Source organism: Lathamus discolor, chromosome 4 (assembly GCF_037157495.1).
Source record: "Lathamus discolor isolate bLatDis1 chromosome 4, bLatDis1.hap1, whole genome shotgun sequence".
Classification (NCBI taxonomy): Eukaryota; Metazoa; Chordata; class Aves; order Psittaciformes; family Psittacidae; genus Lathamus; species Lathamus discolor.
This window is the reverse complement of record NC_088887.1, coordinates 64,923,758-64,947,886: the sequence shown is the minus strand read 5'-3', so window position 1 is coordinate 64,947,886 and position 24,129 is coordinate 64,923,758. Positions and strand designations below refer to the sequence as shown.

Sequence of the window (24,129 nt, the reverse complement as noted above, 5' to 3'; positions counted from 1 at the left end):
TAATGATTCCCTAACTTGTGGGATACCAAAAATGACTGGACAGTGAAAGACTCATAGAAAACCTCCTGACACGCCATCTGCCATCGCTGCAAAGTCTCGAGGGAGTATTTCCACCTCAAGGCCACAGTAGGTGAAGGGGGAAGTCTCACGGCAGGGCGGTCTATAGGGGCACTTGTAGAGACAAAGAGACAACCCTTCTCCTCAGAACTGCGGTGAAGGGCCCCATAAGAACTTCACCGTGGGGTGGGCTGCAGAGAAACGTCTCGGAGTGAAGTTTCGGGGGTGGCGGTGGGGGAAGGGGCGCGCTGCCGGAACGATGCGCTCAGGGCGCTGTTTCTGGGAGGGAGCGAAGGGAAAAAGGAAGGGAAGGACGGGGGGCGGGTTTGAGCGTGGTACCGGCGGGCAGGACGCCTCGCCAGGCGGGAGGCAGGGCGGCTTGCGGTGCGGCGGGCTCGGCGGCTGGGCTGCCCCAGCTCGGCTTCCCCCAGCGCCTGCGGGAGGATGAACCTGGAGCGGCTGAGGAAGCGGGTGCGGCAGTACATCGACCAGGTGAGGCGAGCAGGAGATGCTGGGGAAGGGGTGGCTGGCCCGCCGGCGTTCCCCGAGGCGCCCGCGGGGAGGGATAAGCAAGATGCTGGCTCTGTAGCCGCGGAGGGGGGGTAAGTTTGAAGTAATGCCCCTGGCAGGGAGGGAACGGGGCCGGGAGCGGCTGGGGGCTGGAGCGGGCGGCATATTCCAGCGGGGGTGCGTGTGTGTGGTCCAAGGCAACTTCCTCGTTCGCAGGAAGAGGAAAACCCGCTATGAAGGCTGTAGGGCCGCTTTGCGGGATCCCTCCCTCGCGGGCTGTGCAGGTTCGGCCATGCTCACCTGGCCATTATAGCTATCCATCGTACGTGGAGGTGCCCTGCGAAGCTGCAGACTGCTATTAGAAGGGCAGGCTTGTTTTCATTTTCTGATGGATTCAGCATTTATGTTGCTGCGGGGCAAACAAACAAAAACACAACCGGAAATACGCATTAATAAATTAGATTAGGTATAGCATGAAGCTACGCTGCTCTGTTTCTAGTTCAGAGACTTGGTACTATTATCTCTAGTGAGAGAAATCCTTCTCTTCAGTTAGCACAGACATCTGTGTGCGTGGCCAGCAAGTCTGACAGAAAGATTGATTGGGGACCTAAGTGAATTTGGTGTATTTTACTGTTCTGTTTTCTGTATTCGTTTGCATTAAGCTGCTTCAGCAAGCTGCTGTGTGAGGCAGCTGTATAGGCACTTGTGCAGTTCTGGGGAAGGGGCATCAGGAGGAACATGGGACTGCTGCTTTATGTGATGTAAATATAGTCCATTTACAGTACTGTAAAACTACTCAACAGAAGTCATATAGTGCCTTGTAGGCCTGGACTGTGCTGTTCTCTTGCCGTGACAGGGGTATTCAAACCTCAGTTTGTTTGGGGATTTTTGTGGATTTCTTCTTTTTGGGGGGGGAGTGCAGATTAAACTATTCTCTTGGCAAATTTGCTCTTAATTTGCATCACTAGGGAATGTAGGAACACAGGATAAAAGAGACCACTTAGGTCATGGAGCATAATGTTTTGTGAGTACTGGCATACCATCACTGTGCGTTTTGGAAAGGCTGCCAAACTGCTACTCCAAAAGCATAAAAAGTCTCTAAGATTGTAAGCAAACTCCACAACTGTAATGTTGTGAAGAAAGAGCAGAAGTGATCGAGGCTTTTCTATTGTTGCAGGTCCTTGCAGTTGCAAGGTATCTGTTAAATGTCCAGCAGCTCCTGGGGAGCACCTTATGCCCCATAAAAGGGATAAAAAAGAACAACAGAAGCCCCTTGCCAATCTTCTCAGAGAATTAATCCGGCCAATTCTATGAGGTTTTGCCTAGCACCCCGAATTGGATGGCAACCTTAGCTGAGTTAGTGGGATATACCTGCAAACTCTGCTTCTGTAGGATCTCCAGTAGCCATCAGTCTTCTCTGTTTCACCCACTTCTCCTGAACTGCAGAGTTCCCAGTGAAATTGTGTATCCAAGAGTAAGGGGAAATTCATACAGGAACTATGATTTGTGTGATGTGAAAGCATCTTGACTGGCGAATGAATATATCTTAATTAGAGATGGTGCTGCTGAAGTTTCCTTGAATAATTTATGTGTCCTTTTTTACATATAGTATTCTCTTTTTTTAAACAATGTGCCATTTATTTTATCTCGAAGGGGAAGATTCTTGCTACTTTTTCAGTGATTGCAGATTGTTGCCATACTTACGATCTGTTGCCATACGTATGCAGCACATACCTTTTGGCCAAAGGTATCTGCATTTTATTTAAAATAAACAATCCCACCTTAAATTATTTTTTTAACTTCCGAAGATCTCAAATGTGAATTGCAGTTCATTAGAGACTACATGCATAACATAAATGTGAATTTTATACAGTGTATTTCAGTAGAATCCAGGAAAGCTAACCCCAAATAAATACTAATTATTTCTATCATGCTTTTACAGCAGCAGTATCAAAGTGCCCTGTTTTGGGCAGACAAAGTAGCTTCACTGTCTCATGGTAAGTAGTTGCTTTTTACATTGATTTTGATTAACTTCTTTCTGAGAGTGTTCTTTTCTGGTGTTTTTTTTTAAAGCTGTTTGGCTAAATGTTGAAGTTTTGAGTCTTTTCTGTGTGAGTGTTTTTCTGTGATCCTTGGAATGCCATTTTTCCCAATAGAACAGGGCCAGTCTTCCTTCCCTTTTGAACTTTTGTGTTAACATTAATGTTTGGTCAAACCTTAAGGTTTGCCTGCCTTAAGAAACAAACAAAAAATCCCCAGAACTACAAGTGACAATGGTGGTTTCCTACAGGATTGACTGTTGCTCTGGATGACAAATAGAATGCAGGTTTACAGAGTGAGTTGATGACAGTAGCCTATGTCTGCCTACTGCCTACTGGTGCATTTATAGTTCTTTAAGTGATTTTAGGTGCTCAATTCCACAAAAGCTTTAGTTGCCATTAAAGAAAGAGAGTACTAAGCTGTGCTTCTGCAATCATAACTTCAAGCTGCAAAAGTCTAATGCTTTCAATTTTGTTGTTGTTAAGTTCTTACTGATATTTTTGAGAGACAATTCTGGGTTGGTTTTTATTGCCCTGTGTCCAAGGGCAGGCTAACCCACAACTGCTGCTTTTTTTTACATCTGTATCACTGTTGTCTCCTTCCCATGACAAACCTCTAGTATGAGGTTCTTTGTATTCACTGTCCAGTACACTCACTATCCCATTTCTTTAAAGTTAAAATCTAATTACTTTTTCATTTTAATCTCTCACTGATAGATATTATACAGTGTCCATACAGACATATATATATATACACACACACACACCCCAAAAAAAACCCCAAACTTTGTAACTCAATAGGATGCTAGAATAGGGGACAAATACTTTCCTAGTTGTCATGGTTTAAACCCAGTCAGCCATAAATCACACAGTCTCTCTCTCACTCCCCCCCCTTTTTCTTGCCCTCCCCCTACTCTTGGAGGGACAGAGAGGAGAATCCAAAAGAATGCAACTCCCATGGGTTGAGATAAGAACAGCCCAGTAACTAAGGTATAACACAAACCACTACTGCTACCACCAATAATAATAATGATAAAGGAAATAACAAGGGAAGAGAATACAACACCTCAGCACCAGCCGACCAATAACTCGCCCAACCCCACCTGACTGAGCACCCACCGATGCCTATTCCAACCTTGCAGTGCCTTCGCCCTTCCGGGTAACTCTCCGTTACCTCCCTGGGCATGACGTGCTGTGGTATGGAATACCTCTTTGGCTAGCTTGGGTCAGGTGTCCTGTCTCTGCTTCCTCCCGGCTTTCCCTCCTCCCTGGCAGAGCATGAGGCTCAGAAAGCCCTTGGTCAGACTAAAGCATCGATGTTATCAGCTCTGTTCCCAGGCCAAAAGTCAAAACAGAGTGCTGCACCAGCTATAAAGGAGAAAAATTACTGCTGCTGCTGAACGCAGGACGCCAACGAAGCAAAAGTGAATATTCTGTATGTTTAAAGATTTATAATTTGTTCTTTTATTTTAGAGGAGCCACAAGATATCTACTGGTTGGCCCAATGTCTTTACCTGACAGCTCAGTATCATAGGGCAGCACATGCCCTTCGATCGCGTAAGCTGGATAAGGTAAGCTATTTCAGTCAACGACGTATTACTCTTATTCCACTTTTAAACCTCTTTTGCTAAGTACAGTGACTTATTCACTATCAGAGAATATTTATGGGAAGAGTAATTTAAAAACAAGTACAGCCCAGTGTTCAATTGGCCAGATTGAAACTGTTGTCCCCAGACTGGGTCAAAGGAAAGAGATGGGGTCCAAGGATGTAACTGCAGCAGGTATAAGAAGGTGGAGTGTCACTTCAGGTGTAGTTGTTTAAATTGTGTTTCAGCTCTGCTCATGAGTGGTGAAGGCAAGACTGAAGGAAGTGACCTTTGAGAGTTTAATAGTAAGTGTTACAGACTTAGTTGTTTTGATCAGGAAATATTTTTGGAGGTGAAAGGGATGAAGAAGCCATAAAACTGAAAAAGGAGAGAGCAGAATGGAATTTAGCAGTGTAAGTAAACACGTTCTTTATAACTAATACATATAAAACTTCTCTTTCAGTTATATGAAGCGTGTCGCTACCTTGCAGCTAGGTGTCATGTGAGTACACATTTTAACCACTACTGGAAACAAATCTAGCTAAATAAAAGATGCATCTTGGGAAGATTAGGTACCTGACAGGCAACGTAGATATCTGTGTTCATTGGAATAGCAGGTTTAAATTTTGTGACAGAATTTCATTCTTAGACCTTCAGTATGGTCACTAAACTGCCCATTGTAGTACTGTTCTGAAAAAATCCAACTGACTTTTTTTCCAGGAAAGAAAATACTCCCCTAATATTTTGTGGGGAAAGACCATGAACCATTTTTGTGTTATGTCTTGAATTGTAGATTAAATATGGATATTTTAAATAGAACAATGTGCTGCTTGTAGAATAAGGTGATTGTATAAACTATTTTTAGAAGTCTGTCTGCTTCTGTAGTTGCAGAATGCAGAATGTAGGTGTTAATTTTAATGTTGATTTTATTACTTTCTGTGTATTATAAATGACTAGTAAAATAGTTGACTGCAGTTGTGAAATGACACGTCCAAATAAGAATATGCATGCATGAAAAAACTGCTGATGAGCACTGGTTGTTATCATCTGTGTCTTTGAAATGTGACACTGTGACTATTGGTGCTTTATGTACAGGTGTTTCAAATCCCAACCTTGTTTTTTTCCATGCACGTGTTTGGCTAGTATGCTGCAAAAGAACATCAACAGGCCCTGGATATTCTTGATATGGAAGAGCCAATCAACAAACGGCTTTTTGAAAAGTATTTGAAGGATGAAAGTGGATTGAGAGACTCTACCACAGACTGGGAGATGTCACAGTCCTCTGTAAGTGACAGTTTTAAACAAATCACTGAGAAACAAAATGCATGAAGTCAGAAAGTGATTTTACAGCTGCATGAATCTGAAACTCTGTTTGAGCTTTCTTTTTTGGGTAACATATTTTTTAAAAATGCTGTATTGTTCTCTTTTCAGCCAGAAGTCATGTGGTAGCTTGCCCATATGTAAAAAGCTTGGTTTGCAGAGATGAAGAGTGCTTTTCAACAATTTCCCCTAAATTATTTGCAGACGCTTTGCAGGAAGTTCATGATCTAGCAGTGGTTTTAAGAGTCTTTAAGCGGTATGCTGCAGTTTCACACTTGATAATGTAAACTAAGGTTTCTTTCAACTGGGCTGCAGGTTCTGAGCGATAAAGCAAATTTTCTTCTCCTCCAGTTATTTTTAATTAAATATTTCCTTAATCACACAAGTGTTGTTCTCAGTGGGACATTTTTTGATTGCGCTTGAAAATTACAAGACATGAAGTTGAGGTTTTTGAAGCTTGATGAAAAAATTCTCCATAGGCACACAGTTAAAAGGGATTGGTACCATGTACAGGCTGAAGAGTATGTGAAGAGTCTTTGGAGTTATGAACTGAAGTTTATTAGCTGAAACTATAGTGAAGGTGATTGACAGATGCCCTTTTAGCTGTAAGACTGAAGTAGCAAAATGGGTTAAATCATCCATGTGAACTGATTTTTGAGTGCTGGTATTAATGGGCTGAAGGGAGAAGTGGATTAAACAGTTATTGTGGTGCACCTTAATGTGAACATTTAAGCTACAGCTGCAGGAAGAAGTCTTCAGTTTTGGCTTTTCATTCTTGGTACTCTGGCCCAGGTGTTTGGGTGGCTGATTATTGAACTAATCTGGGAATCTGTTTTGACTGCAAAATAACCCAGCCAAAAAACCCAGCTTCATCAGCCCTTACCTTCACAAATGCTTGTGATAATGTAGTTCACTAATGTGAGGATGGGTTTGGTTTGCCAAAGGAGAAAACTGCTCAAGTGGGTGCTGCTACAAGAAATTTTAGATCTCTTTAGGACTGTGGCTTTTTCAATCTTTATTTGATTAGTCTGCACAGACACTGACTCCAGAGTAGGAATGACTGCTCTCTGAGCTGGTAACAATATTACTTCAGCAGCCCCCTGGGGCTGATTAGTCATTAATGCAGCTATCCTGTTTCTGATGTGTGAGTTCCTGAAGGAGCTGGTCTGTCTAGGTAGTCTAATGATACAGATACCTGATGTGTTAACTTTCTCCAAGTCACTTCTGTGGTCTGCTAACTGAATTGAACACTCATCTAGGGAGTTTTGAAAGATCATAATTATTAGACATCATAGCACAAACTTAACTATGGTAGTAATGATCTTTCACTACTTTTATTTCTTAGAGCATCTATGTCTTGGATTGAAAAGAAGGATATATTTTTCTGCTCAAAGTAATTGAGTCCATTTGGCCTTACTCATCTGTACTGCAGTCATTCTTGCGTCAAATACGTGGTTTCACAGTCAACAAAGTGAATCACCTTTGGAAGTGACTATTTCCCTATACTGAGTATGAAGAGAATTTATTCTAATTAGCTTACAATTCAATATCAGAGAGCTGGATGCCAGAAGTAGAAAATATCTATCCTCCTATTTATTTCAAGCATGTATTTGTTTGGCAGTAGATAACGTGACAGAGCATTCATTTGACTTTTCTGAAATGATAAGGACAATATTTTATTTACAGACAGCACTAGAAAACCAGTTTCTGCCATACATAAAATGCTTTTGAGTTTTCAGGGAGCCCATTTGATTTGTGCTCAAAACCAAATTACAAACATTGATTCAGTCTTTGACCTCCAGCCCTGCTTTTCCACCAGATCAAGAGCTCTATATGCCTTTTGCGAGGGAAGATCTATGACGCTTTGGATAACAGAACCCTAGCAACATACAGCTACAAAGAGGCCTTGAAGCTTGATGTTTACTGCTTTGAAGCATTTGATCTTTTAACATCGCACCATATGCTGACGGCACAAGAAGGTCTGGATAGCAGTATTTTTCAAATACAAGTAAAATTTAGCTGATTTCTCAATATGACATTTTCCTGGATAAAAATTAAAGCAATACTATAAGGAACAGGCTTTAGAATGCATAGAATATTCAGTAAAATTAATAGAAAATTTATTAAATGAATTAAAATTATAAGCCACTCAAATTTACATTTGAACTGTATTTTCCAGTCTTGCAGCGCTAAAAATTTAAAGAAACAAAGTAACCCAGCTGTCCTGTTTGTTAGCTCTGGAAGCTGCTATGCTCTCTGCTCAGCCTAAACATTCTTCCTGTGTTCTCAGTTTCAGAGGCTTTGAAATCACAAAACCCTACTGGTGTTTGCTTAGTTGTAGGAGGCAGTGGTTAATATAGCATTCCAAGTGATAAAATTTGACATGTAGAGTAAATTGAAAATAGTGGTGTGTTAGAGCCATCTTAATTAAATTTAACATAAAAGTGTAGAAGGAAAAACTAAGAATTAAATAATTTATTTCCATAATTACTAGCATTATGTGGTTTAATGTATCTGTACTGTAATCTTTCTTGATTCAGGATGAGCATCAAAATTTTTTGCATTTCCTAAGTCCTTAAAATGTTGGATCTTGCAATTTTTTCTGTAATATGTTCACTTAAATGTCTTTTTTAATTCCCATAGAAAAAGAGCTTCTTGAGTCTCTACCTCTTAGTAGACAGTGTACAGAAGAAGAACAAGAATTGCTTCACTTTTTATTTGAAAATAAATTGAAAAAGGTAAACTCCAAACTGACTGAAAAGCTGGAGAGTTGATTGGAAGTCTTGACTTCAGGTGTAAATTTTCTAGGATTCAGTTTATTGTAAACATTGGAATAAATAAGGGCTTTGTAGTTTTGGTTACTTCAAAATTTATGACGCAGTAGATGTCACTTTATGGGGGTAGTATAACAGTTTAGTGTACTTACTTTCTGGTGTGGTGACCACTTGAAATTCTGATTTTTAGCTTTATTTCTTGAAAAACTTCTAAGTGAGGAAAAAGAATATCAATAATGTAGTCAATGTGTCAGATACCTGAAAATGCTAGGATATACCAACATTATTCAAGACTACCTTTTTCCAAAGATAATGAGAGCACTGAGAGTCAGCTGTAAATTGCTCAGTATTCATTTCTACAGCCTACACTTACACTACTGACACTGGCAAGCATCTTTCATGTTCTAAATGAGCTTTCAAGTACATTATAAAGAAGCATTTTGCACAATGTATGTTTTATGGACTTTCAGTTTAAAACTAAGAATTTTAAGAAGCTTAATACTTCTCAAATATTCTTCTAGAACTACGAATATTAGTACTTATATACCTTATGATTTTTAGATTGGTGGTTGTTTCACATGTTGTTTCTTTTGTCTTTCAGTATAATAAACCCAGTGAAACACTGATTCCTGAATCAGTAGATGGTCTTCAGGAAAACCTGGATGTGGTAGTATCCTTAGCTGAAAGACATTATTATAACTGTGACTTCAAAATGTGTTACAAGCTTACTTCAGTGTAAGTATACAAAGCAACTTCAAGGGTTTTTTTCTCATATGGTAAAATATAATAGTTAGGCCTGGATTTACAGTGAATATTGTTGTTCAGTGCACTGATATACATTGCAATTTGAAAGAAAGTTTCAGGTAGTTAAAATGTATAGTTTGTGTGTGGCAAGACACATAATTGTTTTTGTGGTATGTAACAGTATCCAAACTAAAACTCCAGTGAGTCAGCAGTGTGCTTCACTTCATCTATCCTTACTCATGTTCCTTCAGTTCTGTGTACTCTCTACCTGCTTCTTCTTTGGCCTTGAGAGTGAACAGGTTTGGATCAGTTGGTTAGTTAGGAAGCACAATTTCTTTGGCTGATTAAAAGTGATAATTTTAATAAAATAGTTAATTTTAATAAAAAAGTTCAATTTAATATGCCAAGTTTTGTGTCTCAGTTGTTAAGTAGTCCAGGTGTACACTGCTGCTTAGTTGCCAGATGGGTGAGAACAACAACATGGATTGCTTCTCAACTACTGTAAATCTGAGCATATGGTTGTGGAGCTATTTTTCCTGCTGGGCTGGCAACTACCTTTTAAAGAAAACTGTATTTTTGTTTATGTAATGCATAGTCTCAGAATATTAGTGTAGTAAAATAGAAGGGGTTTGGGTTGCTTTTGTTTTTAATAGTACACCTTTTTCTTAGTTGAAACAAGTCATGACTATGTAGAATATCCCAAGGAGACCAGTACAGGCAAGATTTTTGGGAAGGCTGTAGGCAATGATGACTGCTAGGGTGGATTTAAGCATCAGAGTAAAATCGTGATCCTGTTGAAATAAATTACTCCAATTAAGTAAATAAAATTATACTATTGCATCTTTGTTTCTGAAACTTAAATGCCACATCCTATCTAGCAGAAAGTGGCAAGAGTAAGTATCTCCTCGAGAAGGCTATCCCAGAAGCCAGAGCTTGGAAATGAGAGTCTTGAGAAATCCATATAACTTCAAAGTTTCAGACTCCCTTCAAGGAAGTTTTAATATACTTGTTCATATGTTCTTTTATACTTTTCATTTGAAGTACTTTGAACTATTTAAAAATGTCAACTAAACTTTTAACTATTCCAGGGTGTACTTCTCAGAGAATAGAGTCATGATGTTCTACCTCTGATTTAAGAGATTCTTTGAGAGTTCAAGACATCCGTTTTTTTCTGCTTAGTTCACCAAATGCTTACAGGAAGGGCACATGCCTACATGCCATGTCCTGCATACAGTCTTGTCTGTGAGCCTGTCTTCCATTTCTAAATGCCACAGGAAATAAAAAATTAGAACTGAGCTAAAATACATTTCCTAAGGCATACTGCTTAATGTTAAGCTCAGAAAGTTGAGGACTACTGCTTGAAAGTTTCTGTCAAATGCATGGAAAAGATGAACAGAACTGTTGTTTATCACTATTTGCTGGTTAAATTTGAAGTGACCTGCAAACAAATGTGCATCGTATTCTGGTTTTCTGATTGTATATTCAGCTTGCCAGAGAATTCTGTTACTCTCTTTTGTTAAGCTATATTAATAGTTATTTTCCTGGTCTTAAGATAGCTTTTATTATGCTGTTAATAGTTACTTTCTAGTCGCAAATGGTTTCGCAGTGTCTGAAGTGGTAGTTAACTGGAAAATTACATACTATAAAAGCAGTTTGCTTATAACACATTAAAATTTTGGAAATGTGCATTGCAGATTTTTTAATTTGTTTTTGTTCATTTGTTTGGGTTTTTTTTAGAGTAATGGAAAAAGATCCTTTCCATGCAAATTGTTTACCTGTGCATATAGGGACACTTGTGGAGCTTAACAAAGCAAATGGTAAGAAACATAACATTTAATATGGGTCAAAAGAAGATTGTAATTCTTCAATTTTAAAAAATAATTAAGGATTGCAAGAAACCCCCTTAGATACCATTTTAAAAATTGCATGTATTTTAACTCCTTCCTGCAGTTTCAGGAGAACAGGAGTACCTGGAAAAGAAAGGACTTTCAGAGCTGGTTGAGGGGAGCAGTAGTGCAGAGCCTTTAATTGAGCGTTGCTGTCGTTTAACGACTGGGCTATGTAGCCAGACAATTAGTGAGCTACACTGCTTCCTATCGTAGAATGGTTTGGATTGGAAGGGACCCAGCCCCCTGCCATGGGGAGGGACACCTTCCACTAGACCAGGTTGCTCAAAGCCCCGTCCAGCCTAGCTTTGAACACTGCCAGGGATGGAGCAGCCACAGCTTCTGTGAGCAACAGAGAATTTTTGATGTTTGATTTCTGGTTTGCGGTGATCTTTATAAAGTACCTAGGTGTACTTTTTCTTCTCAACAATAAAATATATTAATTTAAACTAGAAGGACCTTTTTATCAGTGTGTATGCTTAGTTAGATATGCCTATTCCATATTAGAAAAAATTCTAGATTCTTGTTCTGAAGGCCTCTTTTTAGTTCAAAGAAGTTAATAATCATGCAGCGCCTTTGTTGGAATTACAAGAGTAGCTTACTTGCAGCTGGCATAGCTTTTTCTCACTTCAGAATGCATAAAATCATCCAAATCATGTGAGGAGCTTGAATGTCTTTAAAACCAATTGGAAAATAGAGTAAAGGAGCTCATATGATTTACAATATTTCAAAGGATGGTACATTGTATGTACACAAATAGGTCATTAGGTGTACTAGTACTTCTCAATGTTTGGCAAATGTACTTTTCAGTTACAGTTAACTACATCTGAAAATGTGGCCAGTACTGATTTTTTTTCTTCCAAGTCTGCCTTGAGAATCATCTTGTAAATAAGTTGGTATTTTGTAAGCCAGTTTTCATGTTTGATTTTTTCTGAAGCCAAGAATTTATGCAAAGTACTCCATGACAAGCTCATCAATTTAAGAGCACTGTACTCTGAAGAAATGGAAATTTTATCATAGAATCATAGAATGCCAGGTTGGAAGGGACCCCAATGATCATCGGGTTCAGCCTTTCTCGGCAAGAGCACAGTGTAGACAAGACGTCCCACCACCCTGTCCAGACAAATCTCAAAAGCGTCCAGTGTTGGGAAATCTACCACTTTCCTGGGGGATTATTCCGATGGCCGATTGTTCCCACTGTAAAAAAACGCAGTTCTCTCAGCCTTTGGTCATGTTTTTAGCCTTTCTCTGGACCCTCTCCAGCTTGTCCGCATCTTTTTTTGCATAGTGGGGACCAAAACTGAACACAGTATTCCAGGTGTGGCCTGACAAGCGCTGGCTGGGACAATGACATCTTTATCTCTGCTGATGAAGCCCTTGTTGATGGAACCCAGCTTCCCATTGGCTTTCTTTGCAGCAGGAACACACTGTTCATTAATATTGAGCTTGCTGTCCACCAGAACACTGAGGTCCCTTTCACAGAGCTTCTTGCTAGCTGGGTAGATCCCAGCCTGTGCTGCACTCCTGGATTGTGTTTACGTAGGTACAAGATGTTACATTTATTCTTGTTGAACTTCATAAGGTTCTTGTTAGCCCGCTTTTCCAGCCTATGCAAGTCTTCCTGCAGGATGACTCTCCCTTCCGAAGCGTCCACTTCCCCACTCAGTTTGGTATCATTGGCAAACTTCATCAGGGTATGATTGATCCCATCATGCAGTTCAGTGAAGACACTGAACAGTTTTGGGCCCAATACCGATCCCTGGAGAACCCCACTAGTTAGTAGTTTGAAAAGGAGCTATTTACCACCGCCCTCTGGTTGCAGCAGATGAGTCAGTTCCTCACCTCCCACACAGACTCCTTGTCAAGACTGTGACACATAACAGCTTCTAGGCAGAGGCTGTGGGGAACTGCATCGAAAGCCTTGGAGAAATCCAGGTAGACAATGTCCACCACTTGCTGTGCATCAACTGAGCAGGTTACTTTGTCATAGAAGGCTGTCACGTTTGTCAAGCACGATTGCTTCTGTTGATCTGCGCTGGCTTTTCCCAGTTGTGTGCTTCATTTGTCTTGTGGTAGCCCCTGGGAGGATTCACTCTATAACCTTCCCAGGGACTAAAGTAAGACTGTCCCATAATGCTGTTTCTTATGAAATTGCATAGGCACCAGAATTGTAATCCTGTATCTGATTGCTTCTGCTGTTAATACAAAAATCTGTAGTAAGTTATTGTAATAACTAGAGTTATTATTTTAATTAGAAAAGTATTCATGGAGAATTATTCCAAACAATATAACAACTTATTTGCTTTTGTCCTATATTCAGCATATTAATATACAGGATTCTACTTTGAAATTGATCTAGCCAGTATGTTATACCTTTTGAATGTAGGAACTTCAATACTGTTTTGTCTTGACGAGATATATTCAATAGTAATACTGCATGCATTTATTTTTATATATACACATGACCTAAGCTGTTGTGGAATTCTTAAAGGGGTGGGATGTATAGCTGCTTATGTATGTGCTGTAAAGACTTAATGCGGTTGGTTTATTTGGTTTTAGTTAACTGAAGCAGCTTGAAGCATTACCATGCAACAGAAAACACTTTTGTTCACTTTTGTATTAATAACATTAAATGGTCTAGAGATTTTACATACAAAGCTAAAGGGCTTGGAATATCTTAATGTTTTAGCACATTTTAATTTCCTTTTCTCTTTTCTTCCCATTATGTAGAGCTTTTCTATCTTTCTCACAAACTGGTGGATTTGTACCCAAATAATCCTGTAAGTTGTTCTAAGCCTTTGCTGCCAGGTAGCTTTTTTATAGGTGAAAGCGGATAAAAGTTGTAATGCAACAGTCAGTCTGAGCAACAAAATTCAAAATCTGTTTGTGGGTGGAGCTAGTAAAAAGGGTTTACTCCTTTTATTTTCTGTGCATTGAAATTTTCTTATACCAAGGTTCGTTCTTTAAAACAAAGTACATGTAAAACATACTCAATGTGAAGTACTCACTCTGAATAATATATAACAAATGCCACAGAATTCTGTAAATGTCTGTGGCTCCCTGGGCAACCTTTTCCACTGTTTAATCACCTTCACATTGAAAATTATTTTCCTTTTACTCACTCTGAATTCTCAGTTTTGCAACTTGTACGCATTGCCTCATATTCTATCACTGCACCTCAGAGGAGAGTCTGCCTCTGCTGTCTGTGTTCCCTACCATTAGATAATTGAAGACAGCAGTAAGCTTTCCACTTAGGGCTCTCTTCATGAGGCTGAACAAACCTGGTTAGAGATGCACATGCCAACAGTTTTAGCTTGTCTGTAATAAATAATTCAAAGAGCTGGCTGTGATTTCAGTGAAAAGTTTCTAAGTTTTCTTATTATATTCTGTTTCTCTGTTTTGTGTCACTTATGGCGATATTTCACTAAAATCAGTGTGATATGTCTACTAATATTCTATTTTGATTTTAATGCACAGGTGTCATGGTTTGCAGTAGGATGCTACTACCTCATGGTTGGCCACAAAAATGAACACGCCAGAAGATATCTCAGGTAAATTTTTTTTTTCTGTTTTTCCTTAGCGAATCTGTTGCTCACTTGCTAAATAAATATTTAAGGTTCACCATTGATTGAAAACTCGTAAAATAAATGGTAACCTCAATAAATTGATTACTACTAAAATAGTCCCTCTGTTGATACCCTTTTCTTGTTACAGTAATTTAGATCTCATCTGTCTTTTAAAATGACATACTTACGTGGAATCTCTTTTGGCAGCCACATTCCTGTTATGGGCAGGTGTAGTCCCTGCATTTGCTCATGCTGCCAAGCTAACTACAGCTGGGTAATAAAGTCTCAGTTTTTAGCTTAAGGATACTCAGGTGGTCTCCCAGCTTCAGGTCTTAAAGGGAAGAATTAGAAAATTCTGACATTTGGCTGTCATTCCTTCTCTGCACAAGCAGCCTTGGGCTAGTTGGTCAGTCAGTCCAACGCTTTCCTTGTAGGTCTTCTGATTTGATATTTATATATTTACATCTATGTGATAGAATATGTTTATTTTGAAATGTATAGCTAGAAATGCTTTTTGTAACTTGCTAATTCACCTATTATATTATTATGTTCGGTACTATCAAATAATTCCTGCTGTCTATGAACAGCAACAGAAATAATACAGCGAATTCTTGAAGATACTTGATACTTTCAAGTGCTAAGTAGTTTGAACTTTTAAAATTAACTTTGTTTGCCACTGGTCATAATGGATTATTTTAATAGATACCTAACTACGTGGCCTATCATTGCTATGTAAGTAGTTACCTGAAGCAGATGAAGTTTAATTTCAGATGTGTTTGCTTGTGACTTGCTCTTGTTGTTAGCAAAGCTACTACACTTGAGCGAACCTACGGGCCTGCATGGATAGCTTATGGACATTCATTTGCGGTTGAGAGCGAGCATGACCAAGCAATGGCTGCATACTTCACAGCTGCACAGCTTATGAAAGGGTATGTAAAAAATGTCATATTTAGGAATACAAAAATTAATCTGTAAATAGTGTAGAATATTCATCTATATCCCTTTAAACAGTAGGAATACATTTGCAACAGTTATCTGGTAGAGAACAAAGGAAGAAAAAAACCCCAAATAATTTCCTTGTCTGCATTTAACTGCATTATTTGTGATTACTGTTGTGATTTTTATAAGTTCTAAAGTAAAGCTTTATATTCAGGCAGCTTGTGTTCTGCCTGAAAGCTCTCTGAAATTTGTGAATCATGTTTGTCGTACCAGGTCATAAACTGCTGTATATTAATATCTTTAACAGCAGTTTCATGCTGTGGAGAAGGTTGTAAAATGAGTTGCAGACTAATCATGGGCATGCTGCATATAAAACTACTGGTTTTCGTTGTAGTTAATGGTAAATGTAATCCCTTTAGTTACTACTTCTTTCATATTCTATTTGTAAATTAAATATATGAGGGAAACTAGGAAAAAATGCTCAGAACTAACCTAAGTATTGAGAAAACGTGATTCTAGATGCAGGTTACAATTACGTATTGGAGTTCAAATTTTTCGTCAGAGTTAATAACTAACAAAGATGTAAAGTTTTTTGAATTGCACCTTAGGTTAACAGTCCACTTAAAACAGCTTTTACTTGGATGTACATAAAGATAAGCAAACACAGCATTTCTTTATAGCTTGTGATGCCATTCCTGATAAGTGGATGTTTGTTTTATTGTGGTTTGTTTTTTTGTTTTGGTTTTGATTTTTATTTTTTTTAGGTGTCATTTGCCAATGCTCTATATTGGACTGGAATATGGTTTGACCAACAACTCAAAGTTAGCTGAAAGGTTTTTCAGCCAAGCTTTAAGTATTGCACCTGAAGATCCTTTTGTTATGCATGAAGTTGGAGTGGTTGCATTTCAAAATGGAGAGTAAGCCCGCAAAATACTATTTAATACAATCTTAAATACGGATTACCCTGAAGTGTAGTGTGCCAACATATCTGCTAAAGTACTTACATTGAACTATAGTTTCTTTTGGTTCTAGTTTAGATGGTATTTACCCTAAACCTTTGATTTCTACGTTGTTATTTGTTGTTTAAGTTTTAATGACGAAAGAATTTAATGCTTGAGGAACATGCAGAGATTGAGTACCAGTACCTAGTAACTTCCGATACCTAAAGAGGCCTACAAGAAATCTGGAGAGGGACTTTTTACAGGGGTACATAGTGACAGGACAAGGGGAATGGCTTTAACAGAGGATAGATTTAGATTAGATATTAGGAAGAAGTCCTTTACTGTGAGGGTGGTGAGGCACTGGCACAGGTTGCCCAGAGAAGCTGTGGCTGCCCCATCCCTGGCAGTGTTCACATCCAGGTTGGACAGGGCTTTGAGCAGCCTGGTCTAGTGTGAGGTGTCCCTGCCCATGGCGGGGGGGTTGGAACTAGATGATCTTAAGGTCCTTTCCAACCCATTCTATGATTATTATCTTGTGTGTGCCTTTCATTGTGTAGTTGCATGCCTTGAAAAGGCATCTGTCACCTGTCTGCACACACCAGTGTGCAATGCAGACACATGCTATAAAATTTTGTACAGCAAAATGTTTTGTCATTTAGGAAGAGTCCAAATCTCCTGAAATATTCTGGAAAAAAAAACCCTAAGTGATGTAAGATGTATTTGGTGAACAGTCTCAGTTTTAACTTTGACTTGTCAGCACTTAGAGCACATGCACAGTCTATTCAAGCATAAATTATTTTTTACATCTAATTTCACTCATACGACAAAATGATGTTAAGGAACTGTTCTTGTAATACAGTTTTCTTATGCCAGCAATGAAAACTCTTCACTAATTTACTTTTCTTTCCTCCACCCCTCAATTCTTAGCTGGAAAACTGCAGAAAAGTGGTTTCTTGATGCACTGGAAAAAATCAAAGCTATCGGAAATGAGGTATTTTTCCTAATAACATTCACAATCCTGAATGTGTAAAACTGGGAAATTTTGTAGTATCTTGTGACAAAATATGCTATGCTTATTTTAGGATAGAAGCAATAAAATATAAATTTGACTTTAAAAGTTGGACCATTTATTTGTAATGGAGTATGTTGGGGTTTTAGATGAGAACTATGACACTTTAGTGCTACAGGAAAAGGCAAAAAATATGTTTCTATATGAAATAAAAATAAATCCAGCATAACATTCAGTTACAGTCTGGGAGGCTGCAGTAACTTGAATTGCTATGTTATTTTGCAGGTGACAGTGGATAAGTGGGAGCCTCTACTGAACAACTTAGGACATGTCTGCAGAAAACTCAAGTAAGCAGAGAGTACTAAAGCTTCATTTAGCTCAAATACTGCAGAAATGTTTTCTCTAGGCCTGCTTCTTATTTGTATCAAGATTCCATACCACGTGACAGCAGAGTGGAAGTACTCTCTAGGAACAAAATTCCCTAAATCACCTTCTGAAGATAAATATGTTAATTGCCCCTTATATCCCGTTTACTACATGCAACTTAAAGTACTTAATGTAAAATTCTTTCCTTAACTATTGGTTATTACTTGATAGAGCTTTTAGATGCTTATATGGGTGTGAATTCTAACTGGCTGCTGTACCAGGCCTGACACACTTGAGTATGTCCAGTGATTTAATTAAAGAAAATGGGGTTTGTGCTGATTAATTGCTTGGATCAGTGCTTGTGGGGGTTTTATTGAAGCAGAAGACTCAGTGACATAAACGCAGCAACAAAGTATTACTGTGTGACTTGTGAGGACAGAACTGTTTCATATTTCCATTTAATGAAGAGGAAAGGAAAGTGCAAAGTGCATGCACAAGATGTAACAGTTTTAACATAGAGAACTGTTTCCTCCTTAATTACCTTTATCTGATCTTAGCCAGTGTTTTATTTAATCAGTACCACATCTTTCTTCTTAGTGTCATGGTTTTGTCAAATTGGTACATACTGTAATTTTTGTTTCAAATCTCCTAATGAGAATGTGATTATGGTAGATACAAGCTGTACTTATGTTTTGGTAGTAATTGCTTTGTGTTTGAGTTGCCAATTAGTCTTCATTTTCATTATGAAATACGGATGTATAATAGTTACCTCTTCTGCCAAGATCAAACAAAAGGCAGTGCTGCTGGAATCTATTCATGAGTATAATTGCAAGGGTTTTGGGTTTTTTTCAAATACTTGTTTCAGTTATTATTCCTTTCATTTGTTTTTTTGGGGATTTTTTGGGGGTTTTTTTTGTTTTGTTTTTAATTTTCACAATAAGTTGGTAACTGCTTACATCACAATTAGGACAACTTGCATTGTGTTATTTGTTCAGGTTGAGAAACCCAACCTAATATATTTCTACATCATTGTAAAGCATATTGCAAGCAAATTCAGAATTCAGGCAGCTGTACATGTGCTTTGAGAACTTAAAAAATTCTTTAGTAACTAATTTATTAGTATTTGTAATATATGATATTGTTATGTGAAAAAACATACTGGATATATGTCTACTCACTAGTATTCTGTGGTTGAAATTCGAAAGCAGTATATTAAAATACAGTGGTAGTTAATTGGACAGGTAAATAACATTCAAATAATGTGAAAGGTTTGTGCTGCAAGCAAAGAGTTGCATAATTTTTCTGCCTCAATTGTTACTTAATGCTGTCTGACAACTTCATGTGTTGCTGTTTGCATAATTTTAGTCTAACTATAGACATTAAAATTTCTTCTGAATAGACAATTGCTACCTTTAACGAGTAGGATGTGTCTGTCAAATGTGTCAGTTTCTCAGAGTAATGCCATAATGTACATTTAATGCTTGTTTTATAAAATAACAAATGCAATAAGCAGTCTCATTAATGGATAATTTTCAAAGAAAGGGTAGCTGGTATTGGGAAGAATGAATGTGAGTATGTGTAAACCTTTCTTCTGATAGAGAGTAGCAAAATAGAAGTGACAAAGTACCAGTGCATGCAGCACAAAGGTTGTGAAATTTCTGCCCAGAGAGCTTCTCTCACTTTGCAGAATAACTGATTTAGTCTTGTATTGCTTGTCTGCTCCCTGGGGGAGGAAAATGAAAGCTACAGAAGGAAAGCTAATGTTACAGTGAGCTGCATTAAACCTCTAAAGCAACTTACCATATCAGATTCCTAACATCATCTCCAAATGGGGCCTGGCTGTAGGCAGCTGTTTTGCTGCATAAGGGAACAATGATTTCTCAATTATATTGAGGAAGAAAATTGTCAATATCCACAAGTCTTTAGTGCATTCTGTTATGTTCAGAGTATGAAGCAATGATTTTGAAGTTCTTGCAGGGCCATGTGCCAGTGAGATAAGGAAAATACCAGTACAGTACTAGAAGGACACCTTTCACCCAGCAGCTTGTTAACAGATCTTCTGTATTGAACCCTAACAGGAAATACGAAGAAGCACTGGAATACCATCGCCAGGCTCTAGTGTTAATTCCTCAAAACGCTTCTACTTACTCTGCCATTGGCTACATACACAGTCTAATGGGCAATTTTGAGAGTGCCATCGACTATTTTCATACGGTATGTAGAGGGTTTAAATTAAAGTGCTGGTGACAGATTCTGTTACTTACTTTTTCTAAAAATCATCCGAAGTTTTCTATTGATGAAGTAAAAGCTGGCCATTTTGGAAAACTTAGTACTTGGATCGTTCTTTGTTACAAATCAACTGAATATTGTAATTGTCATATACGTTTTATGTGCATAAACTTCTCATGCAGCTGAAATAACTTAAAATACTTCCAACCTATGCCTTAAAGTAGATATTTTAAAGTGCAATATATGTTATGCTTCATGGTTTGTAAATTATTCTCTCTCTGTACACACATATATACCTTGTCTTGAACACTTCCAGGGATATGGAATTGTTTAAGGCCAGGCTGGACAGGGCTTTGAGCAACTTGGTGTAGTGGAAGGTATCCCTGCCCATGGCAGGGGGTTTGAACTAGATGATCTTTAAGGTTCTTTCTAAGCCAGACCATTCTGTGATTCTATGATTCTATATTTGTTTCTGGTTTTGTTTTTGTGCTTTGCTTGATTACTGCTGCAGACAGTTCACAGAATAATATTACTTTCTTTGTGCAATGTTTTGCTTGTACAATGAAGACACTGCTGTGATAGCATTGTTGAGCAACAAGACAACAAACTTAACACCATTGTGGACTGAAGATGTAAATGGTGTTATTTGGTACTGAATACTTTCAACTGTGTTTTTAATAGGCCCTTGGTCTTAGGAGAGATGACACATTTTCAGTCACAATGCTTGGACATTGCATAGAAATGTATATTGGTGATTCTGAAGCCTACATTGGTAAGTCTCACTTATGTGACTTTTAAAGTCATCAAGTCCTTTGAGAGGACTCGTATTTTTAGTCAAGAAAGACTGTCTACCATTACCTAGTTAACTTACAAAGTAGAGTATGTTTTTGTTTGTTTGGGGTTTTTTTGTTGGTTAGTTGGTTGGGGTTTTAATGGCTAATTGAGTCAAAACTTACCAGCAATTGCAGCTGACTGCTGTTTTTTTGTAAGCACTATGACAGTAAATTCTTAACAGAATAAAGAAAAGAAGCACTTTGCCATGGAAGGTGGCGATGGGTTTCTTTTATAGGAAATACTGATTTGTGGCAGCTTAGAAACTAAAGGGGGGGTTGGTGAAATAAAAATTTGGAGTTAAAAATTGGAGCACTAATGCTAACACTGCTGTAAAGAGATATGGGCAAGACATTTTCATTGTGTCAAAACTCTGCTTTGTGGAGACGGGATAAATTATTCTGCCTCCAAAAACACAGCTTTACATGTGGGAAGAAAAAAAAAAAAGCACTTCCTAACAGTAATATGTCGTATTGCCACAGTTGGAAATATTTTTTGAAAGCTTTCTCTCCCCCCAAAAAACTACTTGTGCTTCACTGAACTTAGTGATTTATCTGTAATGAATGCAGTTGATGTACTGTCCAGCATGTTGATGTGGCTGAAGCCAGTAAAAGCCATCTGTGTGATCTATTGCTTTTCCTGCAGATTTTTTGCACAATTGGAAGTGTATGTTTCTCCTCAATATTATCAATATATAGTCAGTTAACACATCTGGATGAACTGTGCAGATGTGATACGTGTTAATTCAAACCATGCTGTGTGCAACTTAAGTCAGCAAAAAAAGCCTCTTAGAGGATGGGGAAGCAAATTGGCAATTACTTCTCATAACAGAAATCTGAATCAGAGTTGTACCTCTTACATTGTGCTTTTTTCAGAAAGGGGGCTGCTGGATTTCTTCAGAACAGCTCTATCAACTTCAGTCATTAAGCAGTGAGAGCTCCCTGTTGGTCTGAAAGCAGAAAATCAGTAGTTTCTGGATGATAGCTTCTTTGGCATACATTTTTGGTAATGCTCATTTAGAATAAACTAATGGTTTGACTGTTTTCCTAGGAACAGAGATCAAAGACAAATTAAGATGTTACGACTTTGATGTACACACAATGAAGACATTAAAGAACATAATTTCACCTCCCTGGGATTTCAGAGAATTCGACATAGAAAGACAAACTCTGGATGAAAGTGGCATAGTAACACTAGAGACATCACATCAAAGAAAAAGTACAGATACCAGCCGCCCACTGGAAGAAACATTTGAGATTGAAATGAATGAAAGTGACATGATGCTAGAAACATCAATGTCAGACCATAGCACATGACCATAAATGCCAATAGAGAGCTCATTTTGTTGAAGTATAATACGTTTGTTTTAGCGTTTTTGTTATGGTGTTCTACTTTTAAGAATTTACTATTTTTCTACGAATTCAACTACTCTGTACTTAAAACCAGAGAAATAATGCTTGCCTTAACGATGATTAAAAAGTATAGGTGGTGGACTGTTTCTATAAAATTAATCATACAAGATGAAGTAAAAAATAAATTAACTTTTTTTTTTTTTCTTAAAATGTTTACTGATCTGTCTGACATCAGTAAGACTGTGAAGGCTTAAAAATAGTACTTCACATGGAACTGTTCACAGTGTTGTTAAATTGAATAGCCAGTCTAATATAGTAGTATTGTGGCTTCTGAGTTTTCATTCTGTCTGTGTGGAATGCCTTCTCAGTAAATAAACAGAATTCCATGAGGTTTTATACATGCTACTTCATAAATATGTATTCATTTAACGAGCAATTTCAATGGGTTTCCATCATTTCACTCTTAATTTGGCATATTAAACTGGTGACAAAGCATGTACTTTGTTATACATTCTCCCAGTTATTAATTTCAATTTTTTACCTATTGTATAACTGAAAGATCACTTGAAAACTTTTTTGGGGAAGCTGACTACACCACAGACATGAGTGGTGTAAACATTAAGATCAATTGGTCTTACAATTAGTGTCATAAGAAAGGTGTAAGCCACAGTGTACTACCATAGGGACCATGCTGCCTCTCTTCACACAGTTGTTTTGTCAGTGTCAAAGGATTAACTGAGTAATACACATACACTCTTTTTACAGGCCTCTAAAGTGTGGTATTTTTAAAGTCATTGGTTCACTGAAAAAATGAAGAAGTAAAACATACACCTCTGAAACAGCAGCAGTGACTTGTCTATCTACTAAACAGGACCGGTCTGTCTGCTGCCTTAGCATGAATGTTGAATGTATTCTGTGTAAATTTCCTTTGTTGCTGTTTCCACCTATGTGACTGTGGGGCTTATAATTAAAAACTTAATGCTACAAGCTGTCATAACATTTTCTTCTGTGACTTCCAGTTAAGTATCGGCATTTAATGTTTAGATTTCCTGAAGTGAAGCAGGCCAGGCTTCAGTATGAAGTACTTCAGAACTCAAGAACTAGTAGTTTTTCTGTAGTCAACGATTTTTCATGAAATACAAAAATTATTTTAGTCATCAAAGTAAAATCATTGGTCTAAAATGTAATTTCTACACTGTATCACAGTGTATTTGTGTATTTTCATATATATGTATTTTCAGTTACACTTTTAGCATGACATGAATGTTTGGTTATTGTAATAAAATTTTAATCCACTTTATTGGGGCAAGGTATAAAAAACCCTGACATACTAGTGCGGATCATGGAAGATTCCCTATACCTTTTTATGGCACTTTATGTAACTGAGACAAGGGATGAAGACAAGTTACCTGTATTGAATCCTTGCTGTCATTCTTACTTTCCAGCAGTCCATCTTTCTTGATGAATGGTCCTTTTAACTTTAACACAATGTTTACTTTTGCTTTTGCCATGAAGTAGATATCAAAGGATGGTCTGAAACTGTAAACTTCGGAGTGATTTTTTTCTTTTTTTTTTTTTTTTATAGTGCCTTGCGTAAGCTGCAGAATACAAACTACGACTTTTCATCCTGCTACATCTGTCTCATGGCTCCTTGAGTTCTCAGTGGCCAGGTTCTGAATCCTAAGGTTAGTAGAGACCACTAGAAGAAATTGCTAGGTGGGAAGGCCTTCATTTATCCAAGGAATCTCATTAGCCAATCTGAGATACCTGCTAGTGAATCAAAATACTAATTTCTCTTTTTCCTGTTTTTGCCATCTTATTTGCTTGCTGTGCTGACAGACTTATTTGCTGTGACTATGTCTTCATTCTTTGACTCTTCCTGATAGTGCTCTTACGAATCCCCATCTGGATTAGGGACACTTCATTGTATTGATGTAGGCTGTGTACATTGTATCCAGAATATTGGCTGTTTTCCACCTG

At 38.0% G+C, this 24,129-nt stretch overlaps 1 protein-coding gene across 2 annotated transcripts; it reads left to right on the top strand.

The window, feature by feature from the left end:
* Positions 1-374: 374 nt before the first annotated feature.
* Positions 375-23,148, top strand: CDC16 (cell division cycle 16). 2 transcript variants are annotated; one of them, XM_065677852.1, is made up of 18 exons: positions 375-549; positions 2,510-2,564; positions 4,080-4,177; positions 4,656-4,694; positions 5,336-5,476; positions 7,332-7,491; positions 8,156-8,250; positions 8,888-9,021; positions 10,768-10,847; positions 13,647-13,696; positions 14,394-14,467; positions 15,286-15,411; positions 16,186-16,338; positions 17,290-17,353; positions 17,657-17,718; positions 19,816-19,951; positions 20,648-20,738; positions 21,848-23,148. In XM_065677852.1, exons 1-18 carry the CDS (start codon positions 502-504, stop codon positions 22,111-22,113), a joined length of 1,872 nt encoding a protein of 623 aa, XP_065533924.1. In that variant the 5' UTR covers positions 375-501; the 3' UTR covers positions 22,114-23,148. The 2 variants fall into 2 exon arrangements, with proteins under 2 accessions (XP_065533924.1, XP_065533925.1); XM_065677853.1 differs by lacking the exon at positions 375-549 and having other exon boundaries at positions 2,526-2,564; positions 4,082-4,177.
* The last annotated feature ends 981 nt before the right edge of the window (positions 23,149-24,129 follow it).

Bases quoted from the DNA above. Each gene is read 5' to 3' on its own strand.
- CDC16 (XM_065677852.1), top strand. From the start codon at position 502: ATGAACCTGGAGCGGCTGAGGAAGCGGGTGCGGCAGTACATCGACCAG. The intron at 2,565-4,079 runs GTAAGTAGTTGC...CTTTTATTTTAG, and splicing joins AGTAGCTTCACTGTCTCATG to AGGAGCCACAAGATATCTAC. The intron at 7,492-8,155 runs GTCTGGATAGCA...TAATTCCCATAG, and splicing joins TATGCTGACGGCACAAGAAG to AAAAAGAGCTTCTTGAGTCT.